Raw genomic sequence first — 21,982 nt, forward strand, 5'->3', positions numbered from 1 at the left:
TCCGACACTGATTCTGCTGATAAACAAATTGACTTTTCATAATTATTATTATTATTATCCAGAGCTAATTAAATATCTATTGCTAAAGATCAGTATATAATAGCCCGTACGGTATGGCAGGACAGGCTGAAATATAGCAACCTTGTAATTCAGCCACTTGTCTAATTTTTGGGTGGTTTTAGCTCGACAGTATTCTTTCTGACAGTTCCTCAATTTTGATTCTTTTACATTCTGGGAGTTCCAATGTCATACGAGTAGAATAAAATATAAGCCCCAAAAATTTTATAACTTTACATGGGATGAAACAGGACTTGGAAAAATTAACCGTGAATCCTAAACTTTCTAAAAGTTCTTGTGTCGCTACTACATTTTTAGTGCATAATTCTTCAGTAACTCCAAATAATAAAAAATCGTCCAAATATCGTACTGATAGATAGCCCATGGATCTTAATTTCACATTCATTTAATTCATTTCATTTCATTTCATTTAAAAAAGAGGCTTCAGGAGTTTAGTAAAAACTAATGGGCACGTGCAACAACCGAACGGGATGCAATTAAAACAACATAGCGTACCTCCCACTCGGAATTTTAAAAATTTATTAAAATTTTCATCAACCGGGACATGAAAATAAGCATCCCGTAAATCTAAGGTTGCCATATACATATTTGGGTGAATAATATTAAGAACACTTCTGTAGTCCTCCATTTTAAAATGTGGACATTTTAAATAACTGTTAAGCTTTTTAAGATTCAAATTAAACCGTCTTTTACCGTCTGGTTTTGGGACAGTGAAAATAGGGGACACAAATTGGTCACTCTCTTCCTGAGAAACTGAAATCGCTCCTATCTCAAGAAGGCGAGAAACCTCTTGTTTTTTATAAACTGCTCTTCAGTGTTATTAAATACTTGAGGATACAAACTATTTTGTAGCTACGGTATAGATATAAATGGAAGCTTGTAACCAGCTATTGTCTCAAGTACATACTTGCCGTCAGTCAAATCTGCCCAATTTTTCGAATGATATTTTAATCTACCAGATATCTTATTTACTTTTAATTCTGTTGGCCGGGTTTGGAATGATCTCCCTCGAAATGGTCTTCTGCCTCCCCTCGAGAGGAGAGGCCCTCTCCAGTTTAAAGTCGGTCGTGAACCGGCTGCATTCGTTTGATTTGAAGACCATGATCCCTGAGTAAATGCACCACGAAAGTTTCCACGAAACGCTGGTGAAGGGTTTTTCAAGATATTTGCTGAAGCCCGTACCAATATCAGATCTTTCTCCAAATTATTTCCAAACTGATTTTCGGTTATTGGTACACTCGTTCCACAAATCCCAGCGCTCTCCTGGGCAAGAAATGGCCGTATTTGTTGCCTCCTCTTCAAGCTCATTTCTCTATGGGCTGCACCGAATTGTGTGGCAGCTTCCATTGTTTTTTATAACAATTCTTTCAATAAATCTGGTGCAATCTTATTGGCGTTGGTCGCCAGCAAACCAGCCACAGACATCTGGGCAACCAGTCCCCTTGAGATATAGTGCTGCACAAATTGTCGCTCGCTTGTGCTCGTTTTGGAAGCTGTGACCAAATCTCAGGATTCACCTTCGGTGACTTCATTTCTTTGACATTATCTGGGATTTTGAATTCATTTTTGATCTTTTCTGCTTGATCTTTTGAAATTGCTTGGGTGAGCACACGCTTAAATGCAGCAGCAATTTTATCCTCAACTAGGGCACCATAATCCTCATCCACTTGACTTGCATTTAAAATTTCTTCAATCATAGAAGTTTCTATTACATTATCGTCCAATTGATCTACGATCAATAAATAAGTACATATAAATGAATTTGTACCCACTATTTATATTGTGTTTATTATATGTGAGGTCTCACCCTTCACTGTATTATCGGTGGCACCCACCGACGAAATCAAATTTGTAATTGGGTCGTCATCCCCAAGTGACATGTTATTATGAGGCAGCGTCTCATCATGGTCATAGTTTTCAAATAGTTTTAAAAGTTTGTCTACTTGTCTGTTTGTTCTTTCATTGCTAACGGCAACGCCGAGAGCGCCTGAATATTCTCTGAATTTTCTTTCACTGTCTGCGACAATGATCTCAGGCTATCTTCGTCTAATTTATTCCTCTTTGACACAGCGTCTTTCTCATCACGTTTTCTATTTAATTAAATTGTCATAATTAATGCCACGCATTAATAAACAAAAATTATTTACAACAACTAAATTTGTAAAGCTAGCTATGAATTTAGGGAATGAAAATTTACCTTTTTGGCAAGATTTCCGAAGTTTTATCCTTATTGTCTGCCATCTTGGAAAAATTTAATGGGAGAGCACGTTCCTTCCTCTGCCACGTACAAACCAACACTGAGTTGTGGAAGTGTGGGAGAGTGGGGAGAGCTGGTTAGTTAGGGAATTTTTTAGTTTTTGCTTTGAATGTACGTGTCCTCTGCCGCGGAGCCGGCATACTACATGTAAACCATCATCCCTCCGGATGACCTCGGAGGGCGATGGTGTGAAGTAAAATTGCATAGGTAATATTTATTAACACATTTGTCTTACTTACTCAGGTTAAAGGCGTGTTATTATTATGTACAGGGTGGTTAAATGGTCACAAAGTTTTTCGATGGGAAAAATTCACAAAGTTCCATTAGGTATCGAACTTTTGTCTCTAAAATTCAACATTTTAAGAATTTCGTCGTCAATGTTCCGTCAGTGCTGATAATAATACTAAAAATTTTAATCTAAAATCTTGTGACTAATGGAGATTTAGGGAGTTTTCCCATTTACAAATTTTCCATTGAAAATATAGCGTGGCATTTAAACCACCCTGTACAAGTTATTTTACAACAATTTTCGGATTTCACAAATTATTTCACAAGAATTGTTTTTTTACTCGTAAACAGTTGAATATTTAAAATACAGTGGTAAAACCTCTACTAACAGGGGTTTATTTATAAACCCGTCTGTCTTGCCTTCCCCTGATCTTCACATACCTTTTCGAATATGTCAATCAAACTTAACCACATCCTCCCAAACTTTGACGTGTATCTGGTCCTCATCAAATGTTACGATGCAATAGGCAAAAGTAGAAAACGTGTCGAAGGCTATGAAACCAAGCCACACCCAGAATCGAATATCCATCAGCAAATTATCCACGTCCCCTACAAGGTAATAGATTGCAAGGGTGGAAAGCAGTATTACTCCGACAGCGATCAGCGACGGGACAAATTTTGCATATGATCCTTGATTTGGCACTGTTTCCACGTGTACAATTCCTTTTCGGTAGGAAAATCGATACAGGAGCTGATTTCGAAATGGATAGTGGTCAAAATACAGGAATTTCACGAGTCGGACGACTCCCACGGGTGTATTGCAACGCAAAGGGAAATACATGATGCTCAATTTCCAAGCAAATTTAGTGTAAGACTTTTTTGTTCAAACGAACGCATGCATACACCGTAACTTGGCTGTGAGGTTAGTGATTTGGTGATTGTTTTAGGTAAAATTGTAGACTTATCTACACTTTTAGAAATCAGTCTTCAACTAATACCGCTAGTTGTACATACATAGCTACAACTAATATAGTGCCAATTTGTGACTCAATGGTTGCCATTGAATGGCAGAGTGAGATTGATAAGTGGTAGCCAAGTACATAATAGTTAAGTATGTTCACTTTCATTCATTTGAATGATAATGATAGAGAATGATAATGAATGAAAATGAATTTCCTGTCATTTGCCTGAAAATGACTGAGGGTTGCAGTCATTTCAGGTGGGATACTGGGAGTCCAATAATTTGTCACTCTTTTCGTTTATATGTTTAATACATTGGTTGAAGTAAGAAACGAAGTCGGGTAAAGAGAAGAGAAATTAAATGAATTTGAACGGAAACGACTGAATGTACATGAAAATCTTCAGGCAAAAATCGGGATGACTGACATTTGAATGAAAACAAAATTTTGAACAGATATTAATTTTACAAATTGTTTACGGACCGGTACAATTTTAATACAAACAGAGAACAACCTTTATACCGAGAAATCAATACCTGCCTGACGATACCTGGTAACTGAGAGCGTATGAAAATATCATATTATCTGCGCTTCGATGTTGGAAAACAACAGAAATATTTAGCTTTTATTAAAAGTACGGAATATACTTATGTTACTTCTGGTTCGCTTTTTAATCATAACGAACAAATTAAAGTTTATTTTTGATTTGTTTGATGGAATTGATTTCGGGTTTATCGATATGACGGTCTAATACATAAATATGGGCATGAAGGGTTCGTAATACTGTTGGCATTTATGTATGTAGGTATTGTCAATGAAGCCGATTAGCGACCAAGCATTTAATCAAGAAATTTTCGCAGTTTAATTTCTGGTCGATTGGATTGGATTTGAATGATTGGACACAAATATCAAATATCAAGTCAGATTATAACGACAAAGGGAAATTTGTTTAAATAACCAAATTATCCTTCTTAATGATTAACAAGTTGCTAAAAATACGTCCGGGTAATTATTTACCTGGAGAAATTCGTTAACTACGAAAACTCCGCTTTTGAAATATGACCAAAGTGTGGGCTTACTAAATTAGTTTAATATATTAATTATGGAGAGGAATGACGAATGTATGGATATAATTATGGATTGATTTATTAAATAGGAGACTTTTTTAAATTCAAATATTATGCAGAACAGACGCTTGTTTGTTCAAAAATAAAACCATAACGTCCAACTTAAACTCTAATTACTTAACTTAAGATCATATGCGGCTTCGTTTCTTGTTATGAAAATTACTCGGCAGACTTATCCTTAATACATATGCAAATATGTATTCTCATCGCCAGATTTTCTTACATTTTTCCAACGAAAACTTCCGTGTAAATCAGTTATTAAAAATTGTATACATACATATGTATAATTAATATCAAAATACTTATCAAGCATCATGTTGCTGTGGTCTTGGTAAGTGCATGGAAGTACACACATTCAATAAAACCAGTACACATTAATAAAGCACATGCATCTTCTCACGAATTACGAAATGTATTCCCATAACAAAACTATGTATGCTTGTAATTACAACAACTTCACACACATATTTACATACATACACTCTTAGTAAACTGGTATTAAATCATTACCGACCGGAGTATGTACATACATGCCTCTACGGGAATTGGTATTAACGGGAATTACCTTTTACTTATGTTGTGGTAATGAAAAATCTACAACTCAGGAACAATTTATCACCATTGCGGTAGTAAATTATTACCAAATTAATATCAGAACGGAGTATGTATATGACTCTACCAGATTTTTAACAGTGTATGTACATATGTACGTTCCATGAGTAAAAAACCAGTTTTCTGGCCTTGGTAATCTCAAGTTCCTTAAAAGAAGGTTAGTCGAAGCATATTTGTGTATATGTGGCTAATACCACTGCAGCACAATAATTGGTTAGTTGTCAGCCTCAGCACAGCTTAAAGTGAAATTATTTCTTATTAATTGAAAAATCCCGACTCAAATATTTAGAATGGCACGCCCCACATTTTTGGAGGCAATCATTTTACACATTTGCAGATATTATGGTACAGCATTCTGCATACTCGGTCGGGCCTTGGCGCTCCTGATTTTAAAGGTTGTAGACTTTATTTGTTCAAACTTGTGCTGCAAGGTGGTCAATTCGCCGGAAGCGCATGCTAAAAAAGTTGACCATGTTAAGAAACAGGTAGACAAAAGTTAGTTTTAAAAAAACTACCATTTAACCAAATAAAAAATCACGTTTTTTTACTTTATGAATAGATTTTGGACTGGAATAAAAATGGGAGGACAAAATTATGTACGGCGAGACCCGGGTGGAAATCAATGTCGTTGAGAATCCCCGCTTACAAGAAAACAATGACCGGGATTGACTTGTCCAGTTTGGATGAAGTGGTCAAAATCGATGAAAATTCAATGGTCCATTAATTTTTTAAAATTATTTTAAATATCATTAATGAGTACATATTTACATAGTTAGACCCTTAAAGGGACGTCTAGTAAATATTTAATATCACGCGGTATTCGTAGCATATGTAGCTGCCAAGGACGAATGCCAATAATTTTGTGACCATTAAGAGCAAAAGACAGGAAAAAACAGCCCGTACACAGTGTACAGTGGACATGCGAATTATTGAGTCAGGGTGGAAAGTGGACATATGTAATTATTTTTGCGGACGGAGGACATCTTGACATATTTTTTAAGGGGAACTAATTATTATTATTGGATCAATACCATGTCGATGGATTAACACCAAGCGGTAGTAACTTTAGGAACGCCTAAAAACTAATACTTGTCTGACCATACCCGATTTCTAGCAGTGAATTTAAAGGCAACGTACATAATTGTTCTGATCTTAACAGACCTTAACTGTCGAGCCATTAGTGAAGATGGGTCCTTTAACTAAAATCCTCGATGCGAAGGGGTGGACGATCCCGGTCGTGCCAGAGTTGGACTTTTTGACGGTGGGGGGACTAATCTGTGGGGCTGGGGTGGAAACCTCCTCTCATAAATATGGACTATTTCATAACACGTGTATTTCCTACGAGGTGGTTCTCGCCTCGGGAGAAGTGGTCAATGCAAGTAAGGTAATTATATGTACATGCAATATTATTCATTGGGGGTATTCACGACGTGTTCGCATCGTTATTGCAGAACAAAAATCTCGGTGTGGCGGAAAATTTTTCACTTTGTGATTTCAAAGCATGTTAAAAGAGGCCAAGGTTGCGAGTATTTGTCCGTCCCACAGAGATTTTACTGTGCAATAGCACGGTCAGAAAACAAAAGTAAAGTTCCCAAAGTTCGTTAAAAATGTTGCTGAGGAATTTATTTGCTAATCTACTTGTTCGATTTTTTTCAAAATTATGTGTATTGTGCTGCAAACATGCTAACTCGTATTACATACATAAATACATCAAAAATTTATTTCGCAAATGGTCAAATTCGTATTGTGGTGTGACAATGTTTTTGAATAATTAATCCTATTGGATTTATACATACATATGTATAATGGGGGTATTCCTTTCGAGTTTGCATAATTTAGAAAAAATCAAATAGAACAATGCCCCTACATTTCCAAAATCAATTTTTAACCCGAAATTTTCTGCAGGCTTTGTCATTTTCCTAATTCGTAACGAATACTCCTAATGGTTACATTTCCGTTTATGTACATATTTATCAGGATGAGAATTCAGACCTTTTCTACGCAATTCCGGGTTCGTATGGGACACTTGGCTTCCTAACGGCGGCAACGATTAGGATTTTCAAGGCGGAAAAGTTATTGAAAACTAATAATCAATTTGACATAGTAATATGTTTATGCAAAATTGATACGAAATTTTCAGATACGTGAAACTATCTTATATTCGGGTCAACTCGTTGGACGAGGCGACTGAACGGATCACGGAAGAATCTCTTAAATCACCCGGGCACGATTTTGTTGAAGGGATCATGTATTCTTTGGATAAGGGGGTTATCATGGTGGGGAGCTTGACATCAAAACCAGAACCAGGAAAAGTATGTATGTATGTAGATAATCTTCATTCACACCGAGCTGAACTTTTCCAGAAACTTCTAAGAAACTACCAGTCTGAAATTCCATAAAATTGTTAACGGGGGACTTTTAGACTGGCAGGGACGTACATAGTTTCTCAAAATTCTGAATTTTCGTTGAAGTTCAAATATTTGTCAATGAAGAGTAGGATGCAGATTGTGTTCGTAATTCAAAATTTGCCGCTAAATTTGTATCTATTAATTTTCAAGATAAACTCTGTTACCCGTTGGTATAAAAAATCCTTCTACAAACATGTCGAAAGTTTCTTATCCTTGTCTCAACTTGCCCCGAAAGTGGAATACATTCCTCTCCGGGATTACTACCATCGCCACACGTACTGCCTTTTCTGGCTATGCCCGCACTACACGCCGTACATCGATAGTGCCCTCTTTCGCTACCTTTTTGGATGGACGGGGCCCGGTGACAATTACACGTACAAAATTATGCCGCCCTATTTCAGACGACTTTTCGAACTCAATCTTGTCGTACAAGACTTGATCGTGCCGATTGGAAAGACGAAGAAGGCGCTGCAATATTTTCACGATACGGTTGAGGTACATACATAAATTGTGTAAATGTGATAATCATATATACATATCTGTTCACTTTCATTCATTTGACTGATTGTGATAGTAAATGACCATGAATTTCCTGTCATTTAAATGCAAATTTCGGAAGGATTTCGTCATGTCGGATGAACGACCTGACCTTCAATGAAAAGATTTTTGACCCTAAGTATCCTTAAAACACGGGGCGAAGTAAGAAATGTGGTCGGATGAAGTGAAATGAATTTGAAAGAAAATGACTGAATGTGAATGAAACTCTTCAGTCAGAAATCGGCAAGACTGACTTTTCAACGAAAACTAAATTTTTGAACAGGTGTCATTAAAATAGAAGTTCAGCAGAAGTAATTTTTTGCGATTGTGACGATAGTTTAGATTGTAGATAGGCCTTCTTACAATCAAAATTACACAATCATAATCGTAAAAAATTGCATACCTTTGTCTTCCTACACTGCATTACTGACACTTCTAAATATTTACAACTTTGGTGGAGTAGCCTATGAACTATTTTAACAAAGGATTTCTACAATTATATATATTCAGGTATACCCAGTGTGGCTTTGCCCAGCCAAAGGGTTTAACGAACCAGGATTTTTTAAATTTGAGGGAAACCCGATGTACATGGATATTGGAATTTATGGCCAATCTGGAAAACCTGATGAGTACGAAACTGACAAATCAAACAAGGCGCTGGAGCAGTTTTGTCTGCAAAACAAGTGGTAATTTTTTCTATAAAGTTTTATTGAAAACAACAAAACTATTACGTGCTGTGCTTAATTATCAGTGTTATATTTTATCCCAGTGCGAAAGGTATGTACGCTGACACGTGGTTAAACCGAGACGAATTTTATCAAATGTTCGACCCAACGCTGTACAACAAAGTGAGGACGGAGCTCAACTGTTTGGACGGGTTTCCAGATGTTTACGAAAAAATAGCGGGGAGAACATGATAAAAAGTCGGATACGTATTTGTCTAATAAAAATCCGAAATATGTAGGTACGTATTTAATATGAAGAAAACATTAAAATATTTACGAAAAAGTCAAAAATATTAAAATTTAAATAATTAGGTTATGCTGAGATTTAGTTGAAAAACGTAAAAAAAAAGTTTGCTTTATTTGCAATATTTCGAATGCTATCTGCCATTCATTATTAAGGGATTTGTTGAAGAAAATGAGAAATTTGTCCCAAAATAAATAAATTAAATTAAAATAAAAATAATATAAGAATATAAAGATTAAAAAAGTAATAAGAATTTTTTAAATTTAAAATGTAAAAATTAATTATAAAAATTTTGTAAAAATTGTACTTCTGAGTATCATGTATTTTTAGTCGGCAAATTTATTTGAGCCAAAAAAATGGTTTCGTCACGTTGAAGTTTTTATAAAGTTTATGTCATTGTGAAAAAATCTCTACGCTAAAAGCTAATTACAATTTTACATTTTTCAAATAATAATGGAAATACTTTTTGGTATGTGTTTGTCTGAAAATCTAGAAATGTATTATAAAAACTTTACATTCGGATAAATAAAAGTGTACAATTTTACTCAAGAGGGAAAAATAAATCACTGTGGGAATCCGTCGATCCCAACACTATTTTATCCATGTATGTAAGTACTCAGAATTTTAGATGATATAAATCAATTTTTTAACACTGCAACAAAAGATTGTACTAAATAATATCAAGTGTTAAACCCGGTTTATGTATATAGGTAAGTACATATGTACATATCTAGGTATGTGCATGTATGATATACAGTTGATAAGTATTTACTTATCATACATCATATGTACGCCGTAAAACCAGTGCAAGTTCTAGCATCATGTTACCATGAATTGCGACATTCCCATAACACAATTTTCATACACAGAGACCTGCACATACCTTCACATTGATTGGTACAGAAAACCAGTTTTTCTGTCCTTGTCAATCTCAAGTTTCTTTAAAGAAGCTTCATCTAAACATATTTATACTTGATGCCATTGTGCAGAAACGCCACATTAATTGTTGAGCTGGCAGCCTCAAAACATCGTGGAGTGAAATTATGTTTAAAATCTGAACAAAAATATTTAGCATGGCACGCCCAAGATTTTTTGAGGCGGTGATTTTGCACATTTGCAGATATTATGTGACGCCATTCTTAGTAATTGGGCGAGCCGTTACACTACCGATCTTAAATATTTTAGAGTCTATTTCTGCAAATTTGTGCTGCAGGGTTGTAAATTCACCAGAAGTGCACGCTAAGAAAGTTGACCACGTGAAGAAACAGGTACGCAAAATTTGCTTAACAATATCAAGTTTCATTACTTTATCCGTTACGAATTTTATAGATTTTGGACTGGAATGCAAATGGGAGGAGGACAAAATTATGCACAGCGAGATCCGGGTGGAAATCCATGTCGTTGAGAATCCCTACTTATAAAGCTACAATGACCGGGATTGACTTGGACAGTTTGGACGAAGTGGTTAAAATCGATGAAGAAGCAATGGTCAATTGCATACATAATTAACTTTTGCATTGTTAGAAATCCAGTATTCAACTAATACAAAGCGGTATTCTTGTGTATATCACTCTACCAAAGTGATATATGTATTGATACATAAGTAGTACGGTGAAGTAATATTAAAGTTTTTCCAGATAGGGAGCAAAGTTCTATGGATCAGTAGACATAATCAGACTTGCTAGTTTCTGGCTCGGCGAACCGGTGCGCTCACTTACTTAACTTAGGTGTGGTGGTTCGCCGCACCAGAATTTAGCAAGTCTGGACATAATTTTAATACCAAGTGGTAGTAAATTTAATACCGAGAAATCCGTATTTGCGTTAATGTACCAGATTTCTAACAGCGAATTTATAAATTAATACGTGCATGCACATAATTTCTCTTATTTTACAGACCGTGACTGTCGAACCGTTAGTGAAGATGGGTCCTTTAACTAAAATCCTTGACGCGAAGGGATGGACAATCCCGGTCGTGCCGGAACTTGACTTTTTGACGGTGGGGGGACTAATTTGTGGGGCTGGGCTAGAAACTTCCTCTCATAAATATGGACTATTTCATAACACGTGTATTTCCTACGAGGTTGTTCTCGCCTCGGGAGAAGCGGTCAATGCAAACAAGGTAAATTGGGGGTATTCACGACGAATTTGGATCGTTAGCGAAAATGAAGCTTACAATTAAGCTTATAGGCTTGTAGATTAACGATTTCGTAGGCAAAATTTCAAGCCAAAATTGTTTGGGGACTTTTTTCTCTGTTAATCATGCGGCCTCGTAATGAATTCCCCTAATGATTCCATCTCCTTTTACCAGGACGAAAATTCGGATTTATTCTACGCAATTCCCGGTTCATATGGGACCATTGGCTTCCTAACTTCGGCAACGATTAGGATTTTCAAGGCGGAAAAGTGATTGAAAACAAATAAATTTATCTAAGATTAAGAACTTTACGTACAAAAGAATTGTGTATAAATTTTCAGATACGTGAAATTATCTTGCATTCCGGTCAACTCGTTGGCCGAGGCTACTGAACGGATCACAGAAGAATCTCTCAAATCACCCGGGCCGGATTTTGTCGAAGGGATCATGTATTCTTTGGATAAAGGGGTTATCATGGTGGGGAGCTTATCGTCAAAAGCGGAACCAGGAAAGGTACGTATGTACTTACTGATATGCATTTTTAATTAAAATTTTATCGCTAAGATTATGAAATTTCTCTTTAAGATAAACTCTGTTACCCGTTGGTATAAAAAATCCTTCTACAAACATGTCGAAACCTTCTTGTCTTCGTCTCAACTTGCCCCAAAAGTCGAATACATTCCTCTCCGCGATTACTATCATCGCCACACGTACTGCATCTTCTGGATTGGCCCTCAGTACATCCCATACGTGAATAACGCTCTTTTTCGCCTAATTTTTGGATGGACGGGGCCGGGTGACAATTACACGTACAAAATTATGCCGCCCTATTTCAGACGACTGTTCGAGATCAATATGGTCGTACAAGACTTGGTCGTGCCGATTGATAAGACGAAGATGGCACTGCAATATTTCCACGATACAGTAGAGGTATGTAAATGGGGTATTATGCACTCTTAGAAATCAAGTATTAAGATGATACCAAGCGGTATTCCTACATATTTGCCTATTCCAAAGTTTGATAAGTAATACCGTGTGTTACTGGCTCGGTGTTAGAGTTTTATCATATCGTTAGCAAATGTTTAATAGTCAGAACAGCGTTAATACCAACCGGTAGTGACTTTAACTCCAAGAAACCAATGCTTGTTGTGACTATACCATATTTCTAAGAGTGTAATGATGAGTTAGAAAAACAAACCTGTATGTTTATAGGTATATCCGGTATGGCTTTGCCCCGCAAAGTCATTGAACGAACCGGGATTTTTTAAAGTGGACGGGGACGCGGAAGTGATGCACATGGATATTGGAATTTATGGTCAATCTGGAAAACCGGATGATTACGAGGTTGACAAATCGAACAAATCGTTGGAGCAATTTTGTCTGGGAAATAAATGGTAATTTTTGCTGTAAAGTTTCCTAACAAACATTAATTATTATGAGCTGTTTATGCACAATTGTCAATGTCATATTTTTTATTGTAGTTGGAAAGGTATGTATGCAGACACGTGGTTCAGCCGGGACGAATTTTATCAAATGTTTGATCCAACGTTGTACAATAAGGTGAGGACAGAGCTCAACTGTTTGGACGCGTTTCCGGATGTCTATGAAAAAATAGCAGGGAGAAAATGACGGAAATCTCGTCGTACATAGATGATGCATATACTTTGTTCATTTACATTATGCATAAAAGTAAATTGATATTAATATTGAAGTAAAGGCTAGCACTTTTCTGGATTGGCTAAATAGATGTGGTCACTTTTCCGTGTAAAATTTTTAAGTAATTTTGTAAAGAAATTGGATGTGATTCGCGAGATAAGGCCTTAAGGTGAAGGGAAAATTCCAAGATTTATAAAAAAAAATATTTAAGAAAATCAACCCTTTTACGATCGAATTTTCACAAAATGGATAAACAAGAAATGTTTTTTTAAGAAATTTTGCTGTCACAGTAATTTATCCTGTGCACATACGTATGTAGGCATTTGTGTATTTTGTACTCCACGGAAAATAAAATCCTACACAAATATCTGTATCTATATACATATGTGTATTTAGGTACTTTGTCCATAAGAGGTTAATGACATATGTATGTATGTTTTTACGCATTAGTACGTTACCTTGTTGGATTTTAGCGGAAATATATAAGACCAGTGATTAAGCACCTTTTTGATCTGCTCAATCCGCGTAAATTGTTCAGCAGTAGATAATTTCAACATAAAACTATGTGCAAATCAATTTTTATCTCTAGATAAAACCAACATATTCGGCGAAATGAATCCTGAGTTTGAGAAATACTTGTGCAAATACAACTGACCAATCTAAACCTATTCTAGTGAAAAGGTGTATTTACCAAACATACACTTGTTTACAGGTTATTTATTATCAGTGACCGCGGAACCGTAGGGACAATGTTCCCGCGACTAGCCGATGCCCCACAACATCTGCATATGGAGTATACCAGGTTAGCATGACATCACCATTTGCGCCATATGTTAAAAGGGGTGTAACGCGCGACATGGGGGAGAGCAGGTCTTAAAAACTTTGGTTTCTAAGCGAAATATTTAGTTTACCGACGTTCCCTTACCCCCAAATGCCCGCAACGCCTTCCTCGACTTGTGCACAGATTGCCATAAACAGCATAACTCTTTTAATCCCAGGTAAATAGATAAGTACGTTCGTCCGATCCATTGGATGATAAAAAGCTTAGCTTCGCCGAAATTGGTTGCATTCTTGTTGAATTCACCTCATTTGAGTCACAAAGAGCAAAATATTTCGTATAATCACTTCAGTTTTCGAAGTAAAACTTTGGCAATGGCTGATTTCGACATCTCCCCGTATGGATTGGTCTGGAAGAATCCCCAAACCCGTAAAACAATTCCCATACCTTTAAAATCTGTATCCATCACGGCGTCTGTCGTTCACGCCGTGGCGCAAGTGGGAATTACCCAATTTTACGAGAATAATGAAAACACTCCGATCGAGGCGAGTTACATTTTTCCAGTGGATTCCAACGGAGCAGTGACCTATTTTCAGGCAGAATTGGATGGAAAAGTTATCAAGGTAGAAAATTTATTTAGGATATATGTACTGGGTAGTGGGAATACCGGCCTGAAATTTTTGCTGAGTACCCTGCTACCCGACCGCGTATGAATGTTAGTAATGAGGGAAATTTTCATTTTTTATCAAAGTAATACAAATTTTATGGCGTTACACAAATTTTTATTAAGCAGTTTGGGATTCTAAATTTAACGAAAACGTAACATACAGTCAATCCAACAAGTATTGGCAACCCCCACGCAAGCTAAGCAAAATTGGCTATAACTTTTGCATTCATTATCAAATTAGCATGAAACTTTGCACGCATTTGGCAAATATATTGTAGTGTTCGATTATAATCATGCTTCCGACTAAAATTAAATAACCAGCACGTTATCCTGACCTTGATACGAACGAGTCAGGTACGAACCTCCAAAAAATATTGGCAACCTGTGTCATAATTATTTGTGCGAAATTTTTATCACGACAAACCTCTGCGTCTTGTCAAGGTAAGTTAATCAGATGAAAGAATTTTACTTTATGTGCTTTATAAGTCCAGATTGGTACTGTCTAAAGCCAAAATGTCGACACCAAACGGGCTACTTTTGGCGGAGCGAGAAATAATCTTGCCTCCTTCACAATCAAGCTTGGATATCGATAACTCAGACAGAAAACATGCTCCGTGATATTTACTATTCGAAACGTAGCCAAAGAACATGATGCAATAATTTTAGTTCCTGGTTTCCCATGATATGGCTAAAAATGTCTCCTAATCCTAAAATCAACGGATTAATTAAGCAAATTATCACGCGAGATCGGAAGATTTCAGCTTCCAAAACCATGTTGAATTTGAGTACGAAATGTGGGGTCAACATAGCATGCAATATGGTGATCAATCAAAAATCATGCCATGGGGTTTCAGGGTCCAGTATCCCGACAGGCGCGAAGGTCCCTGAAACGAACCAATTCAATAAATGGGAACGGGCTAAATACCATCTTTAATAGACTTTCAATGACTGAAAAAGGGTCTGCTGGTCCGAAATAGGCAAATTTTACTTATTCGGAGCAAATTAAATGGTTCAAGTCTGCCGGATGCAATAAAAGGCTCAGAAAAACGAATATGTGCATATAGCAGTTAAATTATGGTTTGGGGTTAAATGACCAGATCGCTGCGTAGTTACCTGGTCATTATCGATCAAGTCATGACCAAGGCGGTATAAGTAATCATTCCAAACGATAATCGGAAAAGATTTGACAAAAAACATGACCCTGGAAGGAATTTCATATTCCAAAAATGCAGTGGCCCCAAACATGCATCCAAATTAAAGATGCACATTTTTGGAGACCGAAAAAGTTAAGCTTCTTTCGTTGGCTGCACAGTCTCCCGATATGATTCTGATTGTCCGGGTTAAGGTAAGAGGGACTGGTGGGAAATCACGCGTCCAAAAACGAGCTTGCCAAAAGTTCCATAGACGATTGCGAAGCCATATCAAAAAGCGTTATAAAGAAACTGGTCGAGTCAATTTTAAAGGCGAATTTCTGCTCTTATTGCGTCGAGGGGAGGTGCTACGCGGTACTAGAAGTAGTTTATCAAAACAAAATTGCAGTATCTTTAATCATGATTTTTTAAGCTGAGGGTTGCCAATACTTTTTGTGGGTTAATTTCGCCAATTTTCCAACAAATTATATACAAATCGTGTCAATCTATTTTTAATCAACAAAGGATTATTATCACCGAGTTCCACATTAGATTTGTCAAATATATGCAAAATTTCAAGCTAATTGGATAATGCATTCAAAAGTAATAGCCAATTAGGTTTAGCTTCCGTGAGGGTTGCCAATACTTCTTGGATTGACTGTGCGTACCGTAGCGTACCTTATGCAAACTGCCTATTGAGGACTTTTTTTTGCTATGGACCCCCTGAAACATTTGTATTTAAATTTTGATAAATTATAATATTAGCTAGTGAGGTACGTCCAAACAATGAAAAAAATGCGTTTTAAAAAAATCCAAATGTCAAGGGTACCTCTGAAGGACTCATTACATCTTTTACACATATCCCTTCATTGTGGGCCAACCAGAAGTCGTAAAAATATGGGGTTTGGATATTTTTTATCTAAATACGATTGTCTAAAACGAACTTCAGTAAGGAGCTGCTACGTGACCTTCTTGACCTGAAGTTTGACCTTTTAAAGTTACATGTATTGAGCTAAAATTGGCATGCTAATAAACTGTAAAACTTAATTTTTATAGAGGTCAAACTTTAGGTCAAAAAGGTCACGCAGCGACTCCTTACTGAAGTTCGTTTTAGACAATCGTATTTAGATAAAAAATATCCAAATCCCATATTTTTACGACTTCTGGTTGGCCCACAATGAAGGGATATGTGTAAAAGATGTAATGAGTCCCTCAGAGGTACCCTTGACATTTGGATTTTTTTAAAACGCATTTTTTTCATTGTTTGGACGTACCTCACTAGCTAATATTATAATTTATCAAAATTTAAATACAAATGTTTCAGGGGGTCCATAGCAAAAAAAAGTCCTCTATTACAGTATATGACAGTATATATTTATGATACACCGAGTTCTTTAAAAATATGCACGATAATATAAGATTTAACCAAATATGTACCAATTCCGTTCAAATATTCTCTTTATACCAACCACCAAAATGAAATCAGTGGGATTGGATTTTTAAAGGTTTTACTATTCAAACAAAAAAAATGAACGCGAAAGTATTCAGTGTAAATCGGGCACTTTGAGATATCCGGTCGGGTACTTTACTGTATACCTACATGGGAACGGTCGGGTACCCCCAAAAAATGGCATGAGGCACATTATTCAATTTGATTCTCAATGCGGGAAAATCCATAATTTAATTAAGCCGAATTATGGGTGTAGGGACAAGTAAAATCGTCAGAAGATGCCAGAAAGGATTACGATGAGGAAATTATGGACAACGACACCGTGTTTCTTGGAGAAGAAACCAAACCGGACGTGTTTCATGTGATTCGTTTAATTAAACCAATTTTTACCAAGCCATAAATACATTAATAAATTTTTGTCTTTATAGCTTAAAATAGGTTTCCTAAAACCCGTGCTTCCGCTAAAGTTGTGATTGAATATGTCACCGAAGTCAAGAATGACCCGGATTGTCACGCCATCCGATTTTTTATTCCTACTACAGTCGCACCGCGATACGTGCCACCGACAGATAATGACGCTAAAAGCCGTGATTTGGCCAACATGTCTTTCTCACCACGTGCTCCAGCGCCTCTCGACATAAAAGTGATTGTGTCTATTCAGGGTGATATAAAATCGGTGGAAAGCTTGTCATCCCATAAAATCCTAGTGGAGAGCAGGGGTCCAATTCCAGATCGGCCGAGTTGGAACAAAGCTGTTGTCACACTTTCGGGGAATGTGACCGAGATGGATCGAGACTATGTGTTGTTAGTCACTCCCATGGAACCGGTTATGAAACCAAGAGTTTATTGTGAGGTCAGGTATACATATATCTAAGTATCACGTGAAATTCAAAAATAGTTTTTAATGTCAGTCTGGTCATGGCCCCGGAAGCTTTGAGGATAGGAGAGGTTAGGAAACCAGTGTAACCAACGGAATTTATCGGGTCGGGCGAAATGTTTTGAAAAACCCAACTCGGGCACTTTCTGAACCCGATCCACCCGAGCCTGTTCGGGGCGCGGGTGAAATAGGTTACCCGTACCATAATGAGGGTATTCATTATTTCTTCGTATCCATCGTATCGTAAAATAGTTTACGAAGAAAAAACAAGGGGTCAAGCTTAGTAAAAATCGTAAGCGTAGTAACGTGATTTTCGATGACAAAATCTCGTAAGCTTCGTAAGTTATTTTACGATACGAAGAATACTAAGGATACGAAGAAATAATGAATACCCTCAATAGCTTCTAAGAAAGGTCACGTCCAACATTTCGAAAGCCCGATCCGATCGCTTTAACCAGGTTGACCCTGTGACCTGACTCATCTCTAATGAAAACATCCCAAAACAGTATAGAGAAATCTTCACGCAATCTTCATGCTTCAGCGACCTCTGCCCTACGTCACTCCAGTCTAACCATTCATAATAAGTCACCTCGTTTTTATCAGACTTTAGAGAGTGGATCCACAGCCGCAATGACTCATCTTATTCCATCCTTTGCATTGAACGAGGAGAAAGTTGAGCTTATTATTCTTGTGGATCGTTCAGGATCCATGGGTGGATATAGCATTCGAATGGCAAGCGCTGCCTTACAAGTATGCAAGTAAAGCAATTTTTGAAAGAAATCCGTCCCTTTCTAATTGTCAGAAATATGTATTGTGTACAGCTTTTCCTGCACTCTCTGCCAACTGACTGTTATTTTAGTGTTATCGGATTCGGATCGAGTTACGAGCTTCTGTTCAAGGAAGGAAGTTTAAAATATGGACCAGAGAGCTTACATGAAACAGTAAATTATGCTAAAAGTATGAGAAACACTCTCGTAAAGAAAACGAAATCATAATGATTTCCAACATTGCTTATTTCAGGTATTTCGGCAAATTTGGGAGGAACTGAAATACTTGCACCTCTGAAGGACATTTATTCCAGACCACATATCCGTGGTTACTTGAGACAAATTTTTGTGATTACGGATGGAGCGGTAATTTAAAATTGAGTACATGCGTATATTTATTAGTCATTATATAACGTCAATTCGTGTAATTTCAGATTTCCAACACTGACCAAGTAATTTCTCTCGTAAAGCAGAATGCCCACAACTCCAGACTTTTCGCACTGGGCATTGGGCCGTCTGCATCCCATTACCTGGTTCAAGGAATTGCGACGGCGGGCGGGGGAACGTGCGCATTTGTCGAAGGGGATGATAGCATTCAAAATGCGACACTAAGTCAATTAAAGAACTCTCTGCAGCCGTCTTTAACTGGTAAATGGACCACCAATAGTTAAAGAATAGGATGTAACAAGAACTAATTTTTTACATATTACATAGAAATAAATTTGGAATGGATTGGACTTTCAAGTGCAACAAGCGTGGAACTTAACCCAGAGAAAACCCTTTTCGGATATAACAAACCACTGCAACCAGAAATAATTAAAGAAAAAACATTTTCACAATCACCTAAGAACATACCACCGATATTTGACGGCCAGCAAATGGTAGTATTTGGGATCTTCCATCCTGGTGTTGACAAACCGAGTGGAGTTATGATTACCGCTAATTCGCCTGATGGACCGTTGACTTTAAATATCTCGGTAAGAGCTAAAGATTGCATTAATTTATTTGAGACTAAACATATACGTTTATTTTGCGCCAGATGAGTGACGCTAACGTGCTTGGAAACACGGAAATGCTCCACAAACTGGCGGTTGTAAAATTAATTCGGGAATTGGAAATAGAGGAAACCTCGATGCGTGATAAATTTACGAGCGAAATCATCAAAGATCAAATTATTTCGCTCGGAGTAAAACACGGTATTAGAAATCTAACCCCCAAATACATTTATACAATGCGTACCTAAATTTCGAATTCCTGTTATCTAGGGATAACTTCTAAACACACTTCCTACATCGCTGTGGATGAAAATCGGAGATGCTTAGACATTGGATTCGTTGAACGGCGACAGGTTCTTTCTCTAGATAGTCCAGCGGGTCCATCACGTCATTACGTGTCGATGGATACTACGGACGTCACCGCGCATATGTCTATGATTTCTGGATTCGTGCGTTCTACTTCAAAGTTGGGCTCTAGGATTGGGTCCTAGTTTGGGTCCATTTTTAAGAAAAATAGGCAATTGTGTGATGCAGACACATGCGCTATTACGTATGATGATGCTTCCCGGATATCCAGAAGAAATGAGTATGCACATTAAACTAGTTTTGCCGGTGAGGTGAGCGTAATTCACCTAACCTCACATGAGTTGTGATTTTGACATAAGGCGAGCCAATCCTCGAATTTAGCGGACCTCAATTATTAATTTTTAACACTGAAGCGAGCTAACTCACCTGACCTCATTTAGTGTGAGCGTGAGGTTAGTTTGGATTTCTGACAACTCATTTACGATTCAACTCATCTCATTTAAATTTGAACTGAGATGAGTTGTCACTTCACTCAATTCATCGGTAAAGCAACTAAAAACAAGTAGCCCATTTATTCCTCAAGCCCTGAGATACTTGCTGAAGTTACGTCGTACTCATTGCTTCCTTTCCATTTAATTTATCCAGTGATAGCCCATCCCAATTAGTATTGGCATCATCTTTACCATCTGCCGGAGAAAAATTAGTTGCTATTGTTAACAAGCAAAACTTTGATGGCTCATTCTCACTAACAATGGAATTGTGTCAGGCAATAAATCTACCCTATGAAAAAGTGAAGGCTGGTAAGTTGAATAAAATTGTGTATATAACGTAACTTTCAAGTAACTTATTAATTTTTAATTATTGTAGAAGCTTCGAAGAAGGGGTTCGATACTGGGCTTTTTGCAACTGCCTTGGCAATTTCGTATTTTAACACACACTTACAAGAGCAGAAAAATACGTGGACCCTTGTAGTGAAGAAAGCAGAGGAATGGATGGCACAAACTTGCACGGATAAGAATACATTGCAGTTAATAATGGCATCTGCTGCCAGATTTCTTAAGTACGATGGAATAGTAACCGATTGAATACCTATGTTTGCATTCCAGTTACAATACTTACATATACATTAAACGATCCCTGATCATTCTTAGTCTTTAATTTTGATTATGACCTATTTACTTTGATTTTCAAAATTATGTATTCGGCCTCATGAATAATCTACCTAGTAAACAATTCACATGTAATTCAGCAATGCCTTCGTTTTCCATAAAACATTATCAATTATCCAATTTACAACAATATTGTAGATTGAATGTTATCCAGATATTAAAGATTGTTCAGATTATCTATACATAAAATACAACTGGAACGGATAGTTAACATGACTCTGCAGAGTAAAAATTATGCAATAGTGAATTTCTTTACCAATGGTAATATGTAGATCTGCTACCACTTTTCACGGTGCACATAACTCTGTCACTTTGACAAGACAGTGTTGACGTTAATCATTACGACGGTGTTTTGGGTCATGATTAAGGTTTGGTTGGCTATTACCCAGTATTTTCCCTAATCGATTTTTATCTCGATACGCAGTTTTGACTTTCAGAATTATCTGTAAACTACACCAATCACGTGTCCCCGTTAAGGATAAATTGGACCGCATTAAACGATGAAGAAAATTTTGAAAAATTTATTTGCAAAGGTTAATTTTTGTATTCCTGTACATAAATTCAGGCGAAATACATACGCGATATTTTTTGGTATATGGTTCTGTTAAACTTTAGCAGCAAGCACACCAATTGCTGGGCGGATGGTAGGAACAAGCTTGTCTTTGACAGCAGTAGAATTTTCCGCACTGTTGAAAATATTATTTTCTTTAACAATTTCAAGATAACGTTTAATAAGGTAAAATGGGTAACTTCACTTACTGGATTTGGACACCAGAAACACCCATTTGGCGGGGCACCGGTTGGAGCCACACCCATCCCGGTAATCAGGGTCCCGTTTCCGGAACCTTTGCCAGGTTGCGACCCGGCATTGACAATTG

The 21,982-nt window shown here is 37.0% G+C and overlaps 4 protein-coding genes across 13 annotated transcripts; 3 read left to right on the forward strand and 1 right to left on the reverse strand.

Annotated features, from left to right (window-relative positions):
- Positions 1 to 653: 653 nt before the first annotated feature.
- Positions 654 to 2,590, reverse strand: LOC118433003. The gene is made up of 3 exons (XM_035844506.1): positions 2,276 to 2,590; positions 1,886 to 2,168; positions 654 to 1,807 (listed from the first exon to the last, which is right to left on the reverse strand). Exons 2-3 carry the CDS (start codon positions 1,956 to 1,958, stop codon positions 1,446 to 1,448), a joined length of 435 nt encoding a protein of 144 aa, XP_035700399.1. The 5' UTR covers positions 1,959 to 2,168; positions 2,276 to 2,590; the 3' UTR covers positions 654 to 1,445.
- Positions 2,591 to 5,454: 2,864 nt separating this feature from the next.
- Positions 5,455 to 9,719, forward strand: LOC110861125 (delta(24)-sterol reductase-like). 3 transcript variants are annotated; one of them, XM_035844518.1, is made up of 8 exons: positions 5,455 to 5,746; positions 5,821 to 5,976; positions 6,421 to 6,645; positions 7,239 to 7,333; positions 7,402 to 7,573; positions 7,820 to 8,164; positions 8,717 to 8,892; positions 8,976 to 9,719. In XM_035844518.1, the coding sequence occupies exons 1-8, from the start codon at positions 5,552 to 5,554 to the stop codon at positions 9,121 to 9,123; spliced, it is 1,512 nt and encodes a 503-aa protein (XP_035700411.1). In that variant the 5' UTR covers positions 5,455 to 5,551; the 3' UTR covers positions 9,124 to 9,719. The 3 variants fall into 3 exon arrangements, with proteins under 3 accessions (XP_035700411.1, XP_035700412.1, XP_035700413.1); XM_035844519.1 differs by having other exon boundaries at positions 5,701 to 5,756; XM_035844520.1 differs by lacking the exons at positions 5,455 to 5,746; positions 5,821 to 5,976 and adding an exon at positions 5,983 to 6,317.
- Positions 9,720 to 10,192: 473 nt separating this feature from the next.
- LOC110861204 (delta(24)-sterol reductase) lies at positions 10,193 to 13,582 on the forward strand. The gene is made up of 8 exons (XM_022110318.2): positions 10,193 to 10,443; positions 10,505 to 10,663; positions 11,070 to 11,294; positions 11,484 to 11,578; positions 11,651 to 11,822; positions 11,895 to 12,239; positions 12,522 to 12,703; positions 12,791 to 13,582. Exons 1-8 carry the CDS (start codon positions 10,249 to 10,251, stop codon positions 12,936 to 12,938), a joined length of 1,521 nt encoding a protein of 506 aa, XP_021966010.2. The 5' UTR covers positions 10,193 to 10,248; the 3' UTR covers positions 12,939 to 13,582.
- Positions 13,583 to 14,052: 470 nt separating this feature from the next.
- Positions 14,053 to 21,785, forward strand: LOC110861128 (von Willebrand factor A domain-containing protein DDB_G0292740). 8 transcript variants are annotated; one of them, XM_035844484.1, is made up of 12 exons: positions 14,053 to 14,366; positions 17,247 to 17,351; positions 17,419 to 18,617; positions 18,689 to 18,824; positions 18,888 to 19,000; positions 19,069 to 19,282; positions 19,349 to 19,611; positions 19,674 to 19,830; positions 19,900 to 20,215; positions 20,295 to 20,387; positions 20,581 to 20,735; positions 20,803 to 21,785. In XM_035844484.1, the coding sequence occupies exons 3-9, from the start codon at positions 18,354 to 18,356 to the stop codon at positions 20,118 to 20,120; spliced, it is 1,368 nt and encodes a 455-aa protein (XP_035700377.1). In that variant the 5' UTR covers positions 14,053 to 14,366; positions 17,247 to 17,351; positions 17,419 to 18,353; the 3' UTR covers positions 20,121 to 20,215; positions 20,295 to 20,387; positions 20,581 to 20,735; positions 20,803 to 21,785. The 8 variants fall into 8 exon arrangements, with proteins under 8 accessions (XP_035700377.1, XP_035700372.1, XP_035700375.1 ...); XM_035844479.1 differs by having other exon boundaries at positions 19,900 to 20,478; XM_035844482.1 differs by having other exon boundaries at positions 19,900 to 20,387.
- Positions 21,786 to 21,982: the final 197 nt, after the last annotated feature.

The sequence above is a fragment of the Folsomia candida genome, unplaced genomic scaffold (genome assembly GCF_002217175.1).
Source record: "Folsomia candida strain VU population unplaced genomic scaffold, ASM221717v1 Fcan01_Sc038, whole genome shotgun sequence".
NCBI classification, from domain to species: Eukaryota; Metazoa; Arthropoda; class Collembola; order Entomobryomorpha; family Isotomidae; genus Folsomia; species Folsomia candida.

Coding starts and splice junctions, on each gene's coding strand:
- LOC110861125 (XM_035844518.1), top strand. CDS start 5,552: ATGGCACGCCCCACATTTTTGGAGGCAATCATTTTACACATTTGCAGA. Junction 6,646..7,238: donor AAGTGGTCAATGCAAGTAAG/GTAATTATATGT, acceptor CATATTTATCAG/GATGAGAATTCAGACCTTTT. Junction 7,334..7,401: donor AGGATTTTCAAGGCGGAAAA/GTTATTGAAAAC, acceptor CGAAATTTTCAG/ATACGTGAAACTATCTTATA.
- LOC118433003 (XM_035844506.1), bottom strand. CDS start 1,958: ATGTCACTTGGGGATGACGACCCAATTACAAATTTGATTTCGTCGGTG. Junction 1,808..1,885: donor CACCGATAATACAGTGAAGG/GTGAGACCTCAC, acceptor TATTGATCGTAG/ATCAATTGGACGATAATGTA.
- LOC110861128 (XM_035844477.1), top strand. CDS start 18,354: ATGAAAACATCCCAAAACAGTATAGAGAAATCTTCACGCAATCTTCAT. Junction 19,612..19,673: donor CGTTGACTTTAAATATCTCG/GTAAGAGCTAAA, acceptor ATTTTGCGCCAG/ATGAGTGACGCTAACGTGCT. Junction 19,831..19,899: donor TTCGCTCGGAGTAAAACACG/GTATTAGAAATC, acceptor CCTGTTATCTAG/GGATAACTTCTAAACACACT.
- LOC110861204 (XM_022110318.2), top strand. CDS start 10,249: ATGGCACGCCCAAGATTTTTTGAGGCGGTGATTTTGCACATTTGCAGA. Junction 10,664..11,069: donor AAATCGATGAAGAAGCAATG/GTCAATTGCATA, acceptor CTTATTTTACAG/ACCGTGACTGTCGAACCGTT. Junction 12,704..12,790: donor TTTTGTCTGGGAAATAAATG/GTAATTTTTGCT, acceptor TTTTTATTGTAG/TTGGAAAGGTATGTATGCAG.